Here is a 20384-nt window from a genome sequence, read left to right as displayed (position 1 = left end):
GCAGTTAAAAGTCCTTGCTCTCCTTGCAGAAGACCAGAGCTCGGTTCCAAGTACCCACTTTAGGCAGCTGAGCTCCCTGCAATTCCAACTCCAGGGGATCTGACACACTCTCTGGCCTCAGCAGACACCAGCATGCACATGCACGCACACAAACACACGTAGAGACAGAATCTCTCTCTCTCTCTCTCTCTCTCTCTCTCTCTCACACACACACACACACACACACAAATAAAATCTTTAAAAAAAAATTAGGTTCACCAAAATTCAGTCATTAGAGTTTCTCACTTAAGGACTTTTAAACATTCTCTACCAAAGGATAATGTCTACTGTTTTGTACTCTTTCTACGAACACCCTTTATGTGTTGTACAGCTCAGCTTTGTGGAGACAGGTTAGGTGCTTGCGCTAGCTAGGAGAAGAATTAAAACACAGAAGGGCGAGGTCAGCATGTTCGGAGGGCCAGGAGAGGGGCAATGCAGCTTGATCTTTGCTGGTGGGTCCAGGGCTCTTTCCACAGTGCCAGAGTGACTTCCTGGAATATGAGCGGTGTTGTTTCTTGGGCATAGGACACATAGGTGTGACCCGAGCCCTGAGTTCACCCAGCATCTGCAGAGCTGTGTAGTGTTCAAGTGGACACTGAGCCTGCTCAGTGGCTGCTCTTGATTTAGATGCCTCTGTTTTCATTCTGATTCGTCCTTCACAAATGACTGATGGATTCCCAGGAAGGCTCACAGTGATAAGAGAGAGCACAGCCAAAGGGCAAGAGCAGGACTGTGCCCTCCCAGAACTGCCAAGCCATTTGTCATTGTGAGCCCAGTGCTACTGATGTGAACAGGACACAGAGAGGGCCAGGGTCCTATTCTTCTCTATGTCACTATCAGTGACGCCTTCTTTCCTAAACCAACCTTTGTTTTCCCCACTTTATGACAGCCCATTATCAGGGCCAGTGTATCTGATTTGATACACTGTTGTATATATAAGCACTGTACATTGTTTTGAAGGGTAGTTATCACTCAGGTCCAGACCTTTTGAACCATCAAGGAGAAAATTTTCTATCACTATTATCCCCTCTTTTGTCCCAATTTGGTATATATTCTTTCTGTAATCTTTCAACTCATCTTTTCAAAGATGGCCCCTGCCTTCCCCACCGCTTGCCTTCTGCTCTTCTTTCTTCATTTGTTCATAACATGTCTTACACCTGAAATGTACTGTCCTTGTGTTTCTGGTCCCCAAGTCTTGAATGTAAGCTTAATAAGAGCAGGAACCCGTGGTTCTTGTGGTGGTTCCATGGCCAACACAAGTGCCTGGGACAGAGCTGAGCAAATACAGGTCAAATTACCTGATGGTTAAATTATTTTCTTCATGACGGGTACAGTCCTGAATAGAGCAGCTGCTGCAGAAAAGACCTCTTAAAATAAAAAAAGCAAGAAGGAGGCTGGGGATAGAGCCTAGTAGTAGAGCTCTTGGCTAGCACATCCAAGACCCTGGGTGTGATTTAGCAGCCCCGTCCACCCCAAAGATTATAGAGAAGCCATTGCAATAGACGAAAGACAAAGACTTCAGCGTCCTTTTAGTTGGAGTTTCTAGTTTCTGATTGACTGATCAGTTAGGGGAAGTTTACAGAATGGGAAATATAAGAATGCCAAGTCAGACATTCTCTGAGCCTCTGAATGATGTTCCCAGGGACTACTTCTCCAAGCTGAACCCCCTTTCTGCCTGGCCACCTCTTCTATATGGAAGTGGAAGCAATTGCAAATTGCAATTCCCACCACACTCACCCAAGTCATTCCGTAGGAGAGCATAGGGAGAGGGCTGGGGGCCACGGTTTTGAGGTCCACCGGTTTGTTAGCTTTGTTCCAATGCTGCTAAGCACTAAGGGCCCAGGACTTGCAGCTTTGTCTTCACAGCTTTCTTAGGGTCGGCTTGCAGATTTTCTAGTTATTGCCTAAAGTCTATCTCAGTCATCGAGCTTCTCGTGAAAGCCTTTCTGAATATCCCACTCTGTCCACGTCACTCTACTGGTCCCATCGCCCATGTTCATTTAAATGACTACATTGATGACTGCCCTAAATCATGCCGTACATCTCCGCATCCAAGTTTTATGGCTTATGTGAAGCTGGTACTGTCTGAACGCTGAGGACATGAGCAATCACACGTGTCTAGCAACAGAGGGGGTGATGAGAAGGCTCAGGTGGGAGGAGGTCATGCTTCACAAGCTTGATAACCTGGGTTTGCTCCCTGGAGTCCCATGGTAGAAGGAGAGAACTGACCCCAAAAGATGGACATCCACATATGTCACACATGCACACACTACACACACTTACTATAAACAAACAAACAAATAAACTACTTTACAAGCCAGTCAGTCACCTAGCTAACATTTGGATCTTCCCTTATGTGTCATATTGGATTGTATGTATATGTATATAAGTATGAATGAATGTATGTGTATTTCTGTTTTGTTCAGGGACTCTGATTGTTTTGAAACACCCTTACCCAAGAGAAGTGGAAGAACCTTCCATCTATGAATCGGTCCGGGTTCACACAGCAATGCAGACAGGAAGAACAGAGAGTGACCTCATGCCCACTGCACCTTCTGTAAGTGGCCCCTGTGCGCGTCGCTCGATGTCATTGAATGCAGTGAGAACTAAAGCCCATTGTCTCAGTAAAAGTTCTAGCTTGGAGCCAACCCAGTGGCACACACTTGTAATCCCAGCACTGGGAAGTCTGAGACTTGAGGGTCATTGTGAATTCAACCCTGGGCAAATAGAGAGTTCCATGTCAGCCGGAGCGGAGCTGTCTTGTAGCACCCTGTCTTGAAAGGCAAGTGAACAATCAAACAACAACACTGCATTGTAGAGGGAGATAAAAAACTTGAAAATTGATCAGATCATCTGGCCCAAAGAAAACTTAAAAGAAACAAACAAACAAACAATAAACAGCCCATAAATGCTTTGGCTGACTGTAGCTCAGTGTTAGAGGGAGGTATTGTGAGGTCCTGGCTTCCATCAGCAGTAGAACACACACACACACACACACACACACACACACACACACACACACACTCATGGAGAGTGAAAGAGAAAGAAAGAGAGGCCTTAGTAATAAGATTTCAAAAACTTAGCAAATGTCTCTCTTTAAAAAGCCAAACAGGCTCGTGTTGAAACAGGTGGGAGACATGTTCTCCTACCTGCCTAACCAGGCATTCTTTGACAAGCTGCCTCAAACTTAGAAAAAAAGTTTCCTTTACATTTCAACTGTCTGTGAAAGGAAAGCCTTCTCCAGCTTCACCGGAAAACTTAGGATGCTGTTTTTCTAGCCTTTGTTCTTCGTTGACTGGCACCCACAGGGAGCAAGCAGTCATACTTCTCTGCAACATCATCCGGCCCCGCTTTAGCCTGAGTGTTACAGGATCACTTCTGGCTCTTGCCTCCCCTCAGAGCCTTGGGTATGTTCTGTGGGCCACGGTCTTCGGGTTTCTTTCATATCTCCTTCCTTCCCCATCCTTAGGGTTCCTCCACTTGCTGTTTCCTCCTGGAATACTGAATACTTCTAGTAAGAGAAATCTCTATTTCGGCAGATGGTAAATATGGCAATGCCCAAATAAAACACCAAGAACCAATTCTATGCTTGAAAAACAGCCACTTGGAGTTATTCAGCTACCAAAAAATATTAAAGCAGATGGGACCTTCCTATCCCAGAAAAGTTTTTGTTTGTTTGTTTGTTTTTCTATTCTGATGCCAAAGAAAGGCTTTTTTAGATGTACCATGCTGGGTGTGATGGTGCAGTCTGGAAATCCCAACACCAGGGATGTAAATCTGAGGCCAGCTAGGGCTATGTATTAAGATGCTGTATAATATTCCTCAATATTCTACTATTGAGAGTATGTTTACTTACAACAGTCATTCTGGTGTTTTGTTTTAATCACATTTTATGATTTGGGATAAACTTGAACTTACAGAATAACTGCCAGAATAATCCAAAAAGCTTTGTCTTCCCTTAGCCATTTAAGATTTCCCTTAAGCCATTTATAGGATGCCTGAGCCTTTTAAAGATTGGGGAGTACATTTCCTACAAAGACAACAAAGAGACTTGCTCACATGACCACGCCCCGCCATCTAAGTTAGAATGTTGCCACTCTTGTATCAGCCCATCTCAGTGAGCTGTTTCTGCCATGCAGTCCTGGAGGACACAAAGATCCGGCCCTCAGTTTTATGTGCCCTGTCAGTTGAGCATCATTCCTGTCTAACCTTGTTTTTCCTTGAGCTTTCCTCTCTTTCATTTGTACAAATCAAAGGCCGACCCTGTCCTAAACTATTCCTCGTGTTCGCTTGTCTCTCATTGAGTCATGATTGGGCTGGAGTGTGTGGGTGTACAGAAACACCACGATGGACTCTCATGCCCCTCACTGCCTCCTCCAATCCACCAGGTTTGCAGCATCCCTAAAAGGAAGGGTTTGATCCTGTGAGAGGGATCTCCAGCTTTCTTCACTATAGAATCATTTTTTTCTTTTCTGTTATTAATAAAAAATTTCCAGAAAGCAACCAGAGAATGTATGAATATGCATACTCTGTTCCCTACTAAAATGTTGCTCATCAATTGGCGCTTACTGGCTGTCTTAACCACTGCTCTGGCTATTTTGAGCGGTGAGCCTTGGGTGTTCCTACTTCTTTTATGTTTATTGGCTGCCAGCTTGCTGTAAGGAAGAGGCCTTTATTTCCTGCATTTTCCAGTGTTTTGTGTATCAGTGGGTTAAGACTCTAACACACTTTATTTTGATTTTTCAGAATTGTCTGGGATGTGGTGGGTAAGAACCCTTTCAGGGTGGCTTCTGTGTCTATGGACTCCTAACACTTTGGTAGCTTCGCTTTCTGGTACAGCAAGGCGCTCCAGACTTAGCACATACTTTCCTGTGCTCATATCTAAACCCACTATTTTTTCAGAAGAAATGCCTTGTTCTTGTCTATAAAGCAGTACTTTGCAACTTGATATCTGGGGCACATAAACCTGTTTTGATGGAACTGTCACTCTCCTACCTACTTGGGGATAAGGAAAAGATATGCGTCTGCATATGTCCATCTGTCCATCTATCAATTCTTCCCTGTATGAATGCACAGCAACAACTGAAATCCTCACCAGAACCACAAGGCTCATTCTGGGTTTTTCCCTTTCCATGCTTGTGACAGCTTCTCCCACAGGGAGGACTATAGGCCCCATTTCCCAGAATTTGGTGATCAATGAGTGTAAGCAATGTCTGCCTGCTGCTCTGATGCCCATCCCCCAATGGACTTCACTCACCGATCTGTTCCAGGCTGCCACCCTACTCTCACTGCAGACGCCTACTTTACCAATTTCTCTGTGAAACTACACTCTTCACCATCTCCACCCAATTAGGAGGAAGCCCTCACCCCACCCAGCTTTAACCACCCCCACCAAGCTGCTGCTCCCATAACTAGTGTCACCACCTACATGGCTTTTCCCTGTTCTCTGCTTGGGCTCCACCACCCCGTGTCAAGGTGCACGAATGTTCACACACTCATTCCGCCTAAGGACTCTGTATATGTATGGTAAACAGTGAGCATGGCGTTTTTGTTAAACATTTAGGTTGTCCCTATCCTGGGAGTGTTCCAAACATCTTCCCTGCTATAGATCATACCAGGTTTAAGGATAAGTCTGCCATGCAATTATTTCAGTTCTTCTATCTGGAGGACTCTGGGTCAAATTATATTCTCAGATCATCTGTCTTCAGCATTTCACTTATCAAAACCAGAGAAAATAGGGTATTAGAGGTAATAGTGAGTCATAGCATTATTCCTTAGCTTGAGTTCAGAGGCTAATTCTATTAGGATCTATTAGGATCTTTTACAAAAAAACTCACCCTTGATTATTTTATCTCTATAGACATTTATCTGTAGCAACCCAAAATTATAATTTTAAAGAGTTCTTAATATTCAACTAATTTTAATTTATTTTTTCAATTTTAATTTTCTTAATACATGCTGCGCACATTTTGCCTGCATGTATGTCTACACGTATTTATGCCTGGTGCCCTCAGAGGCCAAAAAGAGTACACTAGGTCCCCTGGATCTAGAGTTACAGGTCATTGTAAATGCCCGTATGGTGCTGAGAACCGAACCCAGGTCCTCTGGAAGAGCAACACGTGCTTTTAACCACTGAGCCATTTCTTCAGCCCTTCAGTTCAATTCCTTTAATATCAAATAAACCACAATGATTATGTGATGTCAGACCCAGCAGTGTTGACTAGCATTCCTGACATGCACATTTAGGACATTGATTTTGACTTTTCTGCCCTCAGAATTCCAGAAGTGGCTCTGAGCTGTTGCTCGACTCTGTCCTTGGAACCTTGGTAGTTCCTCTTTCTATTTGGTAAGAAGAATTCACCCCCGGAAGAAACACTCTGGAAACTCCCATAAAAAGAACTGTGATGTCAATGAAATTATTTCCCAGTTCTTATTTGTTTTCTTCTCTATAACAAAGGATATTGTATGAGATCACATCGGAACAAAATAACCTCCCAGAAATTCAGTTTGTACAGAAAATTACAGAATTATGAGGGTCTTGATCTTAGGGCCCCTGGCCTATGTAAATTTTTGCACCATTCCCATGATTCATAGGTGCTAAGTACCGCTGTTACCTTTGAACTAATGAAACGTAGATTAAAAGAAATAATTCACCTGTATTTCAAACCCTATTTTGAATAGATGAAGTATAAATGCATTTGCACTTCTTAGTATCTTCTCCATGGGATGTGAGTCTCCTGAAAGGACTTTGGAGTGGAGAACATCACGTAGAAGAAAGACTGTGTAATAAAATAAATATTGCATTTCTGCTTCACAGTTTCGTCTCAAACGTTTTAAAAAACCAAAGCCCTAAAATAAGGAAATTCTTTTAGTTTTCTTAATATACTGTTCCAAATGTAGTACTCCCTCAGGATCAGTCAGTATTTCCAAGACCCCATCTTAGCTGTCCAAGACCCTTCTATGAAATGGCACAGTATTTGCACAAACTATCCACATTCTCACATGTACTTCATATTAGATTACTTATCACACCCAATGCAATATAAATATTTGTGTTAAATGGTGAATAGAATTTTTTGTTTGGGGGATGACAAGAAAGAGGATCTATACACATTCAGTACAGACTCAATGTTATTATCAAATATTTCAATCCATGGCTAGTGAATCCAGGATGCAGAACTTATGGATATGGAGGCTGAAGGCCAATCGTGGTGTCAACCATCCATTACACATGATTGTTATATACTAGGACTCTTACAGCAATACAAGAAGCACCCTACCTCACACCAGAGGTGGTTAATTGTTGTCAAATTGCCAGCTTGAGTTACTAGAGCCTTCCCATCAATGCCTATTGATATGGAATACCTCAGACGATCCAGGCTGCAAAGGGTCTCCCAGGCACCTGGAAGAGTTTCAAGAGCTAAGTGAAGAAAGAATGAGGACCCTTAAAGATCAGTGGTGAACATGGTCCACCTAGAACAGGACAGAAGGGCGAGCCTGTAGGTTGGGGTAAAGTGCCTAGAGTAAGTGTTCATCCCTAGCACTGCAAGATAGAGCAGGACAGGAGCACACGGCCAAACACGTGACAATTCTGGATTTCATTCCGAGTATTTTCTTTTGCAGCTGGGCACCAAAGAAGGCTATCTCACCAAGCAGGGCGGCCTGGTAAAGGTAAGAGAGAGTGGTTTGTTTCTTTGTTTGTTTGTTTTTAAGAAAAATTGTAAACACTTTGAACCATTTATATTTAACTTAAAAAATGACTTGACCGTTCTCTGGCAAAGCCCCACGTAAGAGCACCCTGCAATTCATATTAAACCGGAAGCCCCGTGCCGCATGCGTGGAAGGGTACAGAAACAAAGGGGGTCAGTTAATTCTTGAGAATTTCTGCTCCGTTTTGTTTTAACAAAAAAGTCAAGCTTTTATAAAATGTTTACTGAAAGGTAGGCCAAACATATCACTGGTGTTAAAAAAAAAATGACATTATAAAATTGCCAAAGTAAACATAGTTTAGACCTTTACAAGTCCAGGGCACCTGACTGCTCCCTGCCTGCAATTGTACCTTTAAAGTTCTGTTTAATTTCCATGCGTCACAGCCACCAACATACACGGTGCCAGCTCTTGTCTATTTTAGGAGTCAGAGTCCTTTACCGTCTCTGCTGTGAGCTAGGCGGCTTGAGCCTAATCTAATCACGCAATTATTCATGCCCTTGCCAGCCTGGATGATGCTCCCTGAGGCGGGGAGACATTCGTGTGTGTGGTCTATTTGTCGATTTGTTGGTTTCGTATTCAGATAGGGTCTCACTCACAGCGCAGGCTGACCTCAAACAGACAGTCTTACTCCTCAGCAGTGTTAGGATTACAGGCATGCCCTGCCATGCCTGAATATTTATTCCAGAATCGTCTGTCGTCTCTTTTAAGTGGGGGCGTTGCCAAAACCCGATCAGGGCTTTGTTAGGACGTAGGCCCATAATAGCCAACAGCAACAGTGTTTGCTGTTGAGTCTGTGAACTCTGTCAGGCAGGATTCAGAATGTCATGTGGTTAAAGGTTCCTAAATCCCAATTGGCTTATTTGTGAAATAGTTACTAATAACAACAATAATAATAGGTGGCATTATTTTATATGCATTGGATACATTTTACTAAATATACACTATATAAATAAAGTTTCAAGAGTACACATGAAATATATGTAGATTTCTGGTGTGGGGATATAGATCATAGCAGGTTCTCAAAACTTATACCTATTTTTATTATAGAGTTAAAATGGAAATTTAAGTGGTTTGTTATAAATCCCCTTGAATATTAACAACAGCTGCATCTATCCATTTAAATAAACTTAGTGGTATTTCTATTGTGTTCTAAGAACACAGAATCATCTTACTTTTTATAGCCATTTTGAAACTCTTCTCAAAAACAATACCCCAAAATATTTTAGGCCTAATTTATCTAATCTTTTATATACTTTTAAAAATGAAAATAAACTATCAAGTTCAGATACTACATTCTTGTATTCAAACTTCATTTTTCCGTTTCAGACCTGGAAAACAAGATGGTTCACTTTGCAAAGGAATGAATTGAAGTATTTCAAAGACCAGATGGTGAGAAAGATACCAGCACTTCCCTTCCCCCAACCCCAACCTCTCCATCATCCCCCATCCGGACCTCAACCTCTCCAACTCGCCACTCCCACCCCGCTTAGATGTCAGTTCTGTGAGAAACTAGAGTCTAGAGACCGAGCTCTTTCGACTTGTATTTATGTAGAAGGGGAGCGGGGCACATTGGCTGCAGAGTTTGTCTGGAGGTCAGAGGACAACCTGTGGGAACTTTCCCCTTTCCATACGTAGGAGCTCGTGAGAACCAAACTCTGGTCATCAGGCTTGATTTGACCGCAAGTATCTTTACCTACTGAGCCATCTCACCAGCCCAAGATCTGGCCTCTTGACTCTTGATCTATTCTGATGCTGTTAAAATGAGCGCTCCCTCTAGGAGCTGCTTTTGGGTCTGAGCAGCATATGGCTCCCTCTGTTTGGGACAATGGAATTCCCCCCATGCCATTCTTTACTAGCTGTCCCTATTAAGCAAATTTCCCTTTTATTAAAAGCATAGCCATTTCCGAGGTCCATTTTATCATGCCAACTTAAAATGATTTCCTTTTTTTTTTTTTTTTTTTTGCATACAAGATTTCTGCAATAAAGTTCTTGAAGGATGGGAGAAAATATGATTCCTTTTCATGTGCTAAAATTTCTCCATCTGATATAAATTAACAAAAGCAACACCTTTTTAAAAAAGATTTATTTTATTTTAAAGTGTGTGTGTGTGAATATTGTCTGCCTGTGAGTATGTGCTTGTGAGTATTGGTCTCAGGCCAGGGGCATTGAACCCTTTGGTGCTGGAGTTACAGGCAGTTTGCCAGGTGTGGGTGCTAGGAATTGGACACAGAGCCTCTGAAAGAACAGGTCAAGAGCAGGTGACTCTCTTAACCACTGAGCCATCCACACAGGCCAGCAGCTCTTCCCGATGCTTGGTCTGTGAAAGGCTGGTCCCCAAGCCCCAGTGTGTGCCTTCCCTTGGCAGGCTTTCCCATCATCCACTACCCCAATGAAACAAAATGGACAATTGCATGCCGCAGAAACCTTGTTAAGGGAATAGTGATGGACACCTGTATGTGTTTATTTTTTACGGCATGTTTGCTTTTTTTTTTTTTTCCAGTCACCAGAACCAATTCGGATCCTAGACCTAACAGAGTGCTCAGCTGTTCAATTTGATTATTCACAGGAAAGAGTAAACTGTTTCTGGTAAGATGTTTTCATAAAGAACATGTTTCTAAAGGTCTTTTAAGCCGAGGAATGAAAAGCTATCTATCTTCATGTGTACGTGTCTGGATCAGAGAGACATGGACTTAGCCTCCCTTGGGTGCTGCCTGTTAGGAGTGCTTGCAGCTGCAGAGGCCACAATGCCGCAGCTAAAGTGGCCTCAGCCAAAGGCAGGTTGTTCAGGCTGTGCACTGCGCAGCCTAAGACACGTTCAGACATTCACATCTTAGGACAACTTCACTGCTTTGAGATTTTCCTCTCAGTTTTAATTATCATTTTGCTGGCTCCTGTGATAGGTGGTCTGTATTGCTAGGGTCCTGTCTGGCTTGCAGACGGAGATGTTTTGTCCTGATATGATCAGTATATTGTGAAACATTTCTGAGACTTGATAAAAGAAGGCACTTCTTCCTCTCTGCCAGCTTTTGTTTGGAAGTTTTTCAAATATACCCAAGCTGAAAGATGTAAGCTCTTCTCCCTCTAGCCTTGGCACATTAAGAACTTGCCAGATTTTCTTTATCACCACTTTTCTTTCTTCCTTTTTCCTTTTCCATTTTTTTCTTTTTAAAAATTTATTTATTACAACTTATTTACTTTGTATCCCAGCTGTAGACCCCTTCCTCATCCCCTCCCAATCCCACCCTCCCTCCATCTTTTCTTACCATGACCCTCCCCAAGTCCACTGATAGGGGAGGTCTTCCTCCCTTTCCATCTGACCCTAGCTTATCAGGTCTCATCAGGATGGCTGCATTGTTGTTCTTTGTGGACTGATAAAGCTGCTTCGCCCTCCTGCAGGGGCGGTAATCAAAGAACCAGCCATTGAGTTCATATCAGAAACAGTCCCTGTTCCCCTTAATAGGATAAACATACTAAAATCTATACCCCTAAAGAAGCTAAGCAAGAAGGAGAGGACCCTGGGTAAGATGATCAAGTCTCATCCAGAAAGGCAAATGAGACAGACATCAGAAGAGGGAGAAAACAGGAAACAAGACAGCAGCCACCACAGAGGGCCTCTGAAAGACTCTACCTGGCAGGGTATCAAAGCAGATGCTGAAACTCATAGCCAAACATTGGGCAGAGTGCAGGGAATCTTTTGGAAGAAGGGGGAGATAGAAAGACCTGGAGGGGACAGGAGTTCTACAAGGAGAGCAACAGAACCAAAAAATCTGGGTCCAGGGGTCTTTTCTGAGACTGATACTCCAGCCAAGGACCATGCATGGAGATAACCTAGAACCCCTGCACAGATATAGCCCATGGCAGCTCAGTTTCTTTTCTATTTTTAAAACAGGATTTCTCTGGATAGCCACCGTGGCTGTTCTGGAAGCTTTGTGGTCCAGGCTGGCCTTGAAATCACAGAAATCAGCCTGCCCCTGCCTCCTGAGTGCTGGGATTTAAAGGCATGTGCCACCACACCTGGCTCTATTACCACTTTTCCTCATCACTTCTTTTCTTAAGCCAATTGAAAAAAAGTTGCAAAGATACAGAATTGTGTACCTCCCGAGAATAAAGATAATATATACAGAAGGGTAATTTCATTATTACTCCTGAGAGAGTGAACAATTTACAGCATCAACCAACAACAGACATCTTTTGAATACACACCATATGATCTAACATTTGCTTTTCTTAAGTAATATCTTGAGAGGCAGGTGGACTGTGGCAAGGTCCCATGCATGGCCTCCACCATTCTTTGGACTCTTCTCCAGCAGGCTTCTTCAGATCCAAGTGGCTACCTTCAGCCCTTGCGTCTTCACAGACAAGAAGAAAGATATATCAGCTACACCTGTCCCCTTGTATCAGGAAAGCCAACGTTTTCCAAGGTTTCCCTGGAAACTTGCCCTATAAAGTTTCTGCTCTACACACTAGCCGCAATGTAAATGACCAGAACGTAACTGGCTTAAACTAACTGAAATGTGTTGCCTGGGCTTCTGTTTGTGGGAAGAGAGGGAAACTTGTGTGAGTTTCTAGAGCAAATCATGATGTTCCCCGAAGGGAGTATCAATGAGAAGTCCCGAAACCAGTTTATGCTCAGCACAATGTCAGCATTCCTCCCTCCCTAGCCCTATCTGCTAAACCTCCCACCCACAGGCCTGACTTCTACAACATGTGCTACTTCGCCATTAAGGTGATAGAAACACTTCTGAATTTCAGCTCATGGCAGGTCTCCTGATCAAGGTCATCCTCTGCTATGTAGCAAGTTCAAGGCCCATCTAGGATACATGGAGAAAAATATAGAAAAAAAAGAGTATTTGTGTCTTAAATTATAAGGATAGAAAGAATAACCAGGATATGTTAGGGCTGAGTTTATCACTCAAATGATTTTGGTTAAATGGAGGCAGCAAAATGAAGAGTTACCGTACACCTTCCTAATCTTTTGTGTTGAAAGAAAGGCTCGTTTTCTTTATAGCAGAGATTAACTTACAGTAAAGAATGCATGAAATAACAAACTGAGGCTTTTTTTGGGGGGGGTCCCCTTTTCCTATTCTATGTTTTGAAACATCTTAAGGAGGAAGGGTGACCCTCCTTAAAGCAGCCAATACAAATGAGTTCTTTCGGCAAACCCTCTTATCTGCCAGGCTTATCCTTTGACCCACAGTCAGGCTCTGGACCACTGGGGAGGTCAGCTGAGTAAACTTACATTTCACAGAAGCCGCTCACAACAAAAGGATGTGGGCGTGCCCCGGTCATACGCTTCTTCTTTGAAGTGTCCTGGGGAGAATACAAATCTCGCCTGTAATAACACAAGCTTAAAACTTCCTAGGCATTCCTGCAGTTGCTCTGTAGGCCCCAGTTCTTCAAAGTTCCCCTGATAATTGTGGGGGCCCTCCTCAAGTCTTCCCCTAGAAGGCACTCATACTATTCAACCAGGGTATACACACCTAGCGATACTGACCATCTCACACTCTTTCCTTTCATCAGCTTAGTGTTTCCATTCAGGACATTTTATCTCTGTGCAAAGACAGGCGTTGAAGCTGATGAATGGATCAAAATACTGCGATGGAAGTTGGTGAGTTAAGAAAATCCCCAGATTTCTAGTCTTGGTAATTAACTGTTGATGTCGACAAGCCTGCTCTGGTGGTCAGTGCAGGGCCCTAGAATCAAGGGAAGTCTGTTTGCAGCTTTGCGGAATAGTCTGTGCATCCTTAAGGAGTACACAAAGAGAGAGGGGGTTGTGAGAAGGCAGAGTGGGGTACAGCCCACCTCTCAGCCTGTCCTTAAGACCAGCTGCTGGCAGTCTTCATCCAAGGTGTGTTGGTTACTCTCATTTTGTCTGGAAGAAGACATTGGGACTGGAAGGTATGTTGACATACGCTTCAACTTGGAAAGCATTTTGAATCATCAAGAAGGGAGCTCGGGGAGGATTGTGGTTCCCAGGGTAGGTTGCACTTTGTGTGTGTCAAGCACCAAAGGTGTTTTGTCTTCCTGCCGTGTACCTCCCAAGGGGAGGACAGTTAGAAGAATTACCTCTCATCCCCCCCCCCCATGCATATAATAGAGAGCTGGTAGCCAAGAAAAAGCTTCCTGAGATTTCCTGTAAGAGTAATATTGTTGTTTTTCTCATGAAATGCATGAGGCAAACTACTTACGAAGGAAAGGAGATTCACAGGTTTTGAGGTTCAAGGGCATAGCACTCACAGCAGCTCAACTTGTGAAGACCTCTTGGTAGAACTTAAACACAGGGTCAGGTGATGGTGGAAACGTCACACTTCCAAACGGGAAGCCAGAGATGAACTGGAGAGGGGGTGGGCCACTTCTAGAACTCTTCCCAGAACAAGGGCAATGCACCGGTGACCTAAGGACTTACTAGCAAGTTCTGTCTTTCAAAGGCCCCATCTCATCAACATAACAACCTTTGGAACCAAGCCTTTACGTATAGATCAAACCTTAGCATACTGTCTTGAAAACCTTGGGAAGACATCTTTTTCCTAATCTCTCTCTCTCTCTCTCTTTCTCTCTCTCTCTCTCTCTCTCTCTCTCTCTCTCTCTCTCTCATTCTTTCTCTCTCTCTCATTGGATCTATAGGCATTGCCTGAAAATGGATACTCTAAGGCCAGGCTTGTTGCTCAGTGGTGGGGTGCTTTTTCTGACTCTGCCAGAAAAAAGCAGGTTCTGTGAACATTGCTGAGCATCTGAGTCTGTCCCACCCACCCAATTTGAAATCGACGTCAGTACAGTGCTCATTCTGAGATTGCTCCGGGGCTGATTCTCAGTGGGGAAAAGCTTGGCCATGGCAAACCTGGGCTGAAAGGACTCTGTTCCTACTTCATGTGTTTTGTCATTATCCAAATGGCGCATTAATTATTATAGGAAAAAAATAAATTAAAAAAGTAGCTCAAAGGTACACTTTCAGATCCCCCCCTGGGCAAATGGATCTTTAAGAACAAAACACAGCCCTTCTCTGTTGGTTTTTCACCTGCTCCCACCACTTAACAGTATATTTTTGGCATCTAAGTCCACAGCTTCAGGCCCACGTCTTCCTTTTCACTGGGCAGTGTTGTGTCATGCTTTTCCAGGAGTATCAGATGGATTCCCAAATTGCACACATTGTAACAGCCCCTCAATGTCTCGAGGAAAAATTAACAAAACAAAACAAAACAAAACAAAACATTAAAACATGGTTGGTAAAGGTATGGAAATTTATAACTGCATGCTTGCTTTGCTGCTTAACATGTCTTCCTTACCATTTTAGAGTATCTTAAAGTGACTCAGTAATAGATGTATCTCTGTTTTATTACAGTCAAAAATAAGGAAACAGCTGGATCAAGGCGAAGACACCATCCGAACCCGGTCTTTCATCTTCAAATAGAACTTAGAAGCGCCTTGGCTGAGGGGCAAGGCGGAAGGTTCCAGGTGCTCTCATCTGTGGCAGGCTTCAGAGCAAAAGCTCACAGAAGGACTTCCTCTAAAAACAAATCAAAATAGATTGTGGTTGGGAGCTGTATGCCTTTTACTGAGTCACGGAAAACAGCTGGCAGGACCTGGCCATCTGAGAACATTGAAGCAGCACCCTGCTGATGGAAACTGCCTGACTTCCGCTTCCAGGTGGAGCCAGTCTCTGCACACAGAGCAAGAGTTTGCTTGCTGTCCCAGTGGCTTAGGCTTGTTGACTTCAGTTGCCTGGAGCCCTGCCCCAAGTCATGATCAGCACAACTGAAAACTTCAGGCCCTGCTACTAAACTGCAAGCAAACAGCAGTGCGGTAGGGGGCTCAGGCTGCTCTTTTAGAAAGCAAATTAAGATAATAAACAGCAAGGACTTTCAAAGAAGGGCTGCTTTTGTTTTGTTTCTAGACAAAGCCCTCAAAAGGGGCTGAAGAGGTGGCTCAGCCATTAAAAGTGCATCTGCTCTTGCAGAGAACCTGAACCCAGTGTCCAGACCCACTTGATGGGTCCCTTCAGAGGTGCCTTCAGAGGCGCCAATGCCTCTGGCCGCCTCGGGTGCCTGCACTCAGTACACATACTCACACTCTTACACATAATGAAAAAAAAATCATTAAAAAAAAAAGTTTCCAAAACTAAAATGAACAAGTGTTCAACGTATTTATTTTTTCTCTTAAAAGACTTAGAAACCAGGCTGGTGATCGGGCTTAGAAAGCCATCTTTGCATTTGCCGTGCCACGCTTGAGAACCTGAGTTATCACGCAGCGGTGGAAGGAGAGAACTCCACGTCACGGCCTGGGTGCCCCCAACACACACACACACACACACATACACACACACACACACGCACACACACTAATTATCTTGTAAAAGCCTAGAAATCCAGTGAATCCTTCCCTTCCAACAATGAACTGGAAGAACTACATGTCTTGTGGGTGACTTAGTTAGGAGAAAGGAAATGTACAAAAACAGGCGATAATGTTTTAAACAGCAAGAAAATGCACCTTGAGGAAGGGTGATAGGCAGTGGATAACTTTTATTGAATGGTTATCATTACGATTGTAATACACTTATAAGCACTAAGCTGACTTTTCTTCAGATCGATCGATTGAGACTCCTGCATAGAGGAAGCACTCTGCCTCTCTTCCCAGGATCCACTGTGTGAGATTAGCCCCATGGAATACCCCAACCTTTTTAAAGGGCAACTTCTGTTTTCTAAAAAGGGGAGTAAATCAAAGCTTCTAAGAATCCCTGATACACAGCGGTTGCAAACCGGAAATACCCAGGGATGAGCTGCAATGCAGTAATTGTGTTCAGAAGTCATGAACAGATCTTCACTTCTACCATTATTGATGTGGGCTTTTTTTTTTTTTTTTTAAGGAAGGGAAACAAATGGGTGCCGAGCTGATGGATTCTGTTCTTGCAGTGGAAAGGGACAATGGTTAAGCGCTTTCACCAATGTGACCAAGCTGCTTGCGTGAACAATTTATAGAAACTTCTTTGTGGTTCCAGATGTTTCAGCCCATCGTGCTGGGTGGGTAGGTTGTGGGGTAGCTGCTCACACCACAGCAGCCAGGGAAGCAGAGCAAGGAAGTAACAGGCGAGGGAGGAGGCCAGGCAGGGCCCCCAGGAACGTGACATACTCCCAACCAGTCTCCATCTTCCCCGGCTCTGTCACCTCCCGATAGTCTGCTCCAGTTCTCACTTATCCATCAATCAGACCTCTCACCTCTGGAATACTTTCAAAGACACACCTTACTCATCATGGTATTACTCAAGTTGTTATTTCTTTTCCTGTTGTTTAAACAACTAAGACTCAGAAATTATATTTTTGTTTCTTTCAGAGGGTTTTTAGAGATGGATTAGTATATGACCATATACTTGTCTAGCTGCAAGCAGGGGAAGGAGTAATATAACTTGCATGAAATAAAGCTATGTCAAGATAAAATGTGTTGAGTCAAGTCTGCAAAATAAGGAATAACAAATGGCTCCTCCTTGAGATGTATGGTTTTGTTTTCTTAGAAACAAGTCTTTCTTTACGTAAGTGAATATTTTCTACCTTCTGTAAAATATGTTTATTTATATATCCTTTGATTGTTTATTAAATAAAACGTGCATGGTTTTGTTGTACATGTCCCATTTTGTTATTGTAACATTTGTATTGCTTTTGAAGTAGAATAAGATAGAAAGGACTAATTGTTAGACACTGATACAGTAGGGATTTATTTACTCAAAGCTCTGCTTGTCCTGCCTATTTGCCAAGCATGGGTGGCTTCACTTGCTACCTGGAGCAGAACGACCTGGAGAAATCGATGAAACAATGGGTCATTGCCCCTAACAAACTGCTGACTGCCACGGAAGCTTCTGTAAAAACTTGCCCACTTGCCTGCTCACCTTATGGATTTAGAGTATAATGTGGGAATTCAAACTGGACCCATGGTGGAAGCCTCTCAGGAGCTGCCCTGGCTATGCTCCATTGGTGACATCACCTCTCTTCCACTCTCAACGCTGTGGGAATGCTTACTCCAGAAAGATTCCCACAACCAATTTAATATCATAAATAGCGATGGCACTTCAGTTAGTTTAGAGTAGGAGGCACGGAAAGCTGGAATCTTGGGAAATCTTCCCATTCCTCCAGGGATTTGGCTCTGAACAAGGCAATAAATACATATATGACCTTGCATAGTAGTCAATGCTGTGAGGGGTCTGCAAAGCCATGAAGGAGCGTGAGCAGGACATTAGACCAATTGTTAGAGGGGCTGGCATGAAGCGGGAACTACCATATACCCTTTATTTCCCTAGAACCAAGCCTGGCAAATGCTTTACCCACTCTTGGCTGTCCAGTGAGAACACCACGCTTCTACCTCCTGGGAAGAGCCTGGTGAGGGACTTTTGGTTAGTTCTTCAGAATGGCAGAAGGGAGGGTGTTATGTGCAGATGGCAGATCAGAGAAAGGGGATGTGGGAGAATCGCGAATGAGGATTGGATTCTCTTCCCCCTGTGAAGGCACAGCCAAATGCCAGCAATTACTGTCAAGATTCCTTGCAGGGAAATGCTCCACATATTCCCTCTAGAATAGTAAACTCTCCTGTCTTGGATGAGGAAAGACTGGCATAGTCTGGGGGGAGCCGTGCCCTGCTTCAGAGGCCCTGGGCATCACAACACTTTGGGAGGTGCTCCTTCTCTCTGCTCATTCCTACCCTGGTGGCATGCAGCAGTGCCTTGGCCTCCCCCCAAGCCCCCCGACTGATGATGTGGGCCTGCTCAGGCAGCAAACGTGAAGACTACAGTAGAGGACATAGATCCTCCTTCCCCCTCCGTCCACACTTCAGACCTTCACCGGTCTCTTCCTCAGCAAGGAAACTCTATGGCGGAGGCCAGGCTTGAGCCTCCTCTCTGTTCGCCATGGTTTCGAGTTGACTGGCCAGGGCTGCAAGTACAGTTCCTTAGCCAGCCGTGCTGGAGGGCCAGTTTTACTTTTTAAACATTTCTGGTCTCTCATAGACAGGGATTCTGTAAAACTCCATTAAAATTGCCTTAAGGGGGCTGGAGAGGGGGCCAGAGATAGGTTCCTAGGACCCACATCAGAGAACACACAACCTTTTGTAACTCCAGCTTCAGGGGTTCCAGTGCCTGTTCTGGCCTCTACAGGTATGGGTGCATACACATGCACATATCCCAACCCTACCACACTCATGCATGTACCCAACCCCACCACACACATCCACATACCCACCCCTACCACATAATACACACAAACAACAAATTAAAGTGAAGCTCTAAATTCCATTTTAAATATTAGGTTCGACAGACATAGTTTCTGTATCAAACTAGTATAAATTATTTTTTTTCCCTGCTGGAAAGAAGCAAGTAGTTAAGCATCAATTTCTGTATTTTCTGTCAGCGGAGAGAACAGGCTGGTCTGTGGGCCACATTTTGAGTAGGGAAAGTACAGCAGTCTGGCAGGCAAAAGAAGGAAAGAGTCTATGGAAGGCTGAGAGGCTTTGAGCAGCAAATGTTTAGCTATGGGCAGGACTCCTCCAGTGAGCTGCAAGGTCTTTGGAGCAAGAGGAAAAAGTCGTGAGTGGAGATGGTCTCCATCTCTGGGCTACTGCACAGTTCTACTTCCCAGTTTCTCACCCTACCCCTTATAATGAATAGTCATGTAAACCTACCGATCTGCCTGAGAACGGACACACCTTTCTCCCCAGGATCTCACTTTGTTTTGCTGACCTATTTTAAAACTTCTATTTGTTGTTATTGTGTGTGATGCGGTCAGTCTGAGTCCAATCCCCAGCCTTACACAGCAGGAGGACTAAGTTGTCCTTTGCCTCTACATGTGTATGCACACATACTGATGAGGTGTAATTTTAAGTTATTCCTCTTTCCTGTTACCTCTACAAAAGGATATGAGCAATTCCCACATGCATAATCTTACAGACAGTTAATAATGTATCCATACATTCCCTGAGACAGAAGCCCAACAGTGGCATTAACAGTTCACAATCCTCAGGCTACGCATCCCTGCTCACACATTTCTTTTCCTGAAATCTTTAGATGATGTGGTCATTCTTTTCCGCAGTAGAGGATTGAGGCCTGGGCCTCAGGGCCACCACGGAGTAAGTGCTCTGTCACTCAGCTATGTCCCCATCCTTTTAAACCAGTTGTTTGAGAAAGTCATTCGGTTGTCCATGCTGGCCTCAAACTTGCCATTCTTCTGCTCAGCCTCCCAATTATCCTGGCTAATTACACAATTAAATTTGCTATTTTATTCTATTATTACATTTCTGTTTCATGCACCACATCACTGGCAAGAATTTTGTAGGCATTATTAAGTGGCAACTCAATGAGAATTCTGAATCTTAATGGGTGTATATCATAGTTCATTAACAGTTTAGAGCCCCCTAAAGACAATAAAACTTTCTCTCCTACTCTTTTGTTGTCTGCTTTAAGGAGCCCTACTTTGTGGCTCTGCAGTGCTTTCTGTCTCTCTCATAGCACTTCATATGCCCACTTCTTTTACTCCCATTGCATTTCATATTGTACTGGGAGAGGAGGGGAAGGAAAAGCGGCAGGTGCTCACCAACTGGCTCATGCGGAATCTAAGGACAGCACCTGCACTTACTCCATGTGAAAGGCTGTACCCTGGGCAGAC

General features: G+C 43.8%; 1 protein-coding gene across 1 annotated transcript in view; it reads left to right on the top strand.

The window, feature by feature from the left end:
• Dapp1 (dual adaptor of phosphotyrosine and 3-phosphoinositides 1) overlaps positions 1-17359 on the top strand; it is a 45594-nt gene extending 28235 nt beyond the window's left edge. The window contains exons 4-9 of the mRNA XM_055628324.1: positions 2466-2596; positions 7663-7710; positions 9076-9138; positions 10250-10335; positions 13270-13357; positions 15089-17359. Coding sequence (XP_055484299.1) covers positions 2466-2596; positions 7663-7710; positions 9076-9138; positions 10250-10335; positions 13270-13357; positions 15089-15157 — 485 coding nt within the window. The 3' untranslated portion in view covers positions 15158-17359. The remainder of the gene's footprint in view (positions 1-2465; positions 2597-7662; positions 7711-9075; positions 9139-10249; positions 10336-13269; positions 13358-15088) is intronic.
• The last annotated feature ends 3025 nt before the right edge of the window (positions 17360-20384 follow it).

Source organism: Psammomys obesus, unplaced genomic scaffold (genome assembly GCF_907164565.1).
Source record: "Psammomys obesus unplaced genomic scaffold, mPsaObe1.curated_primary_1811, whole genome shotgun sequence".
Taxonomy (NCBI): domain Eukaryota; kingdom Metazoa; phylum Chordata; class Mammalia; order Rodentia; family Muridae; genus Psammomys; species Psammomys obesus.
The sequence above is the reverse complement of the archived record's forward strand: the minus strand, read 5'-3'. Positions and strand labels throughout refer to the sequence as shown.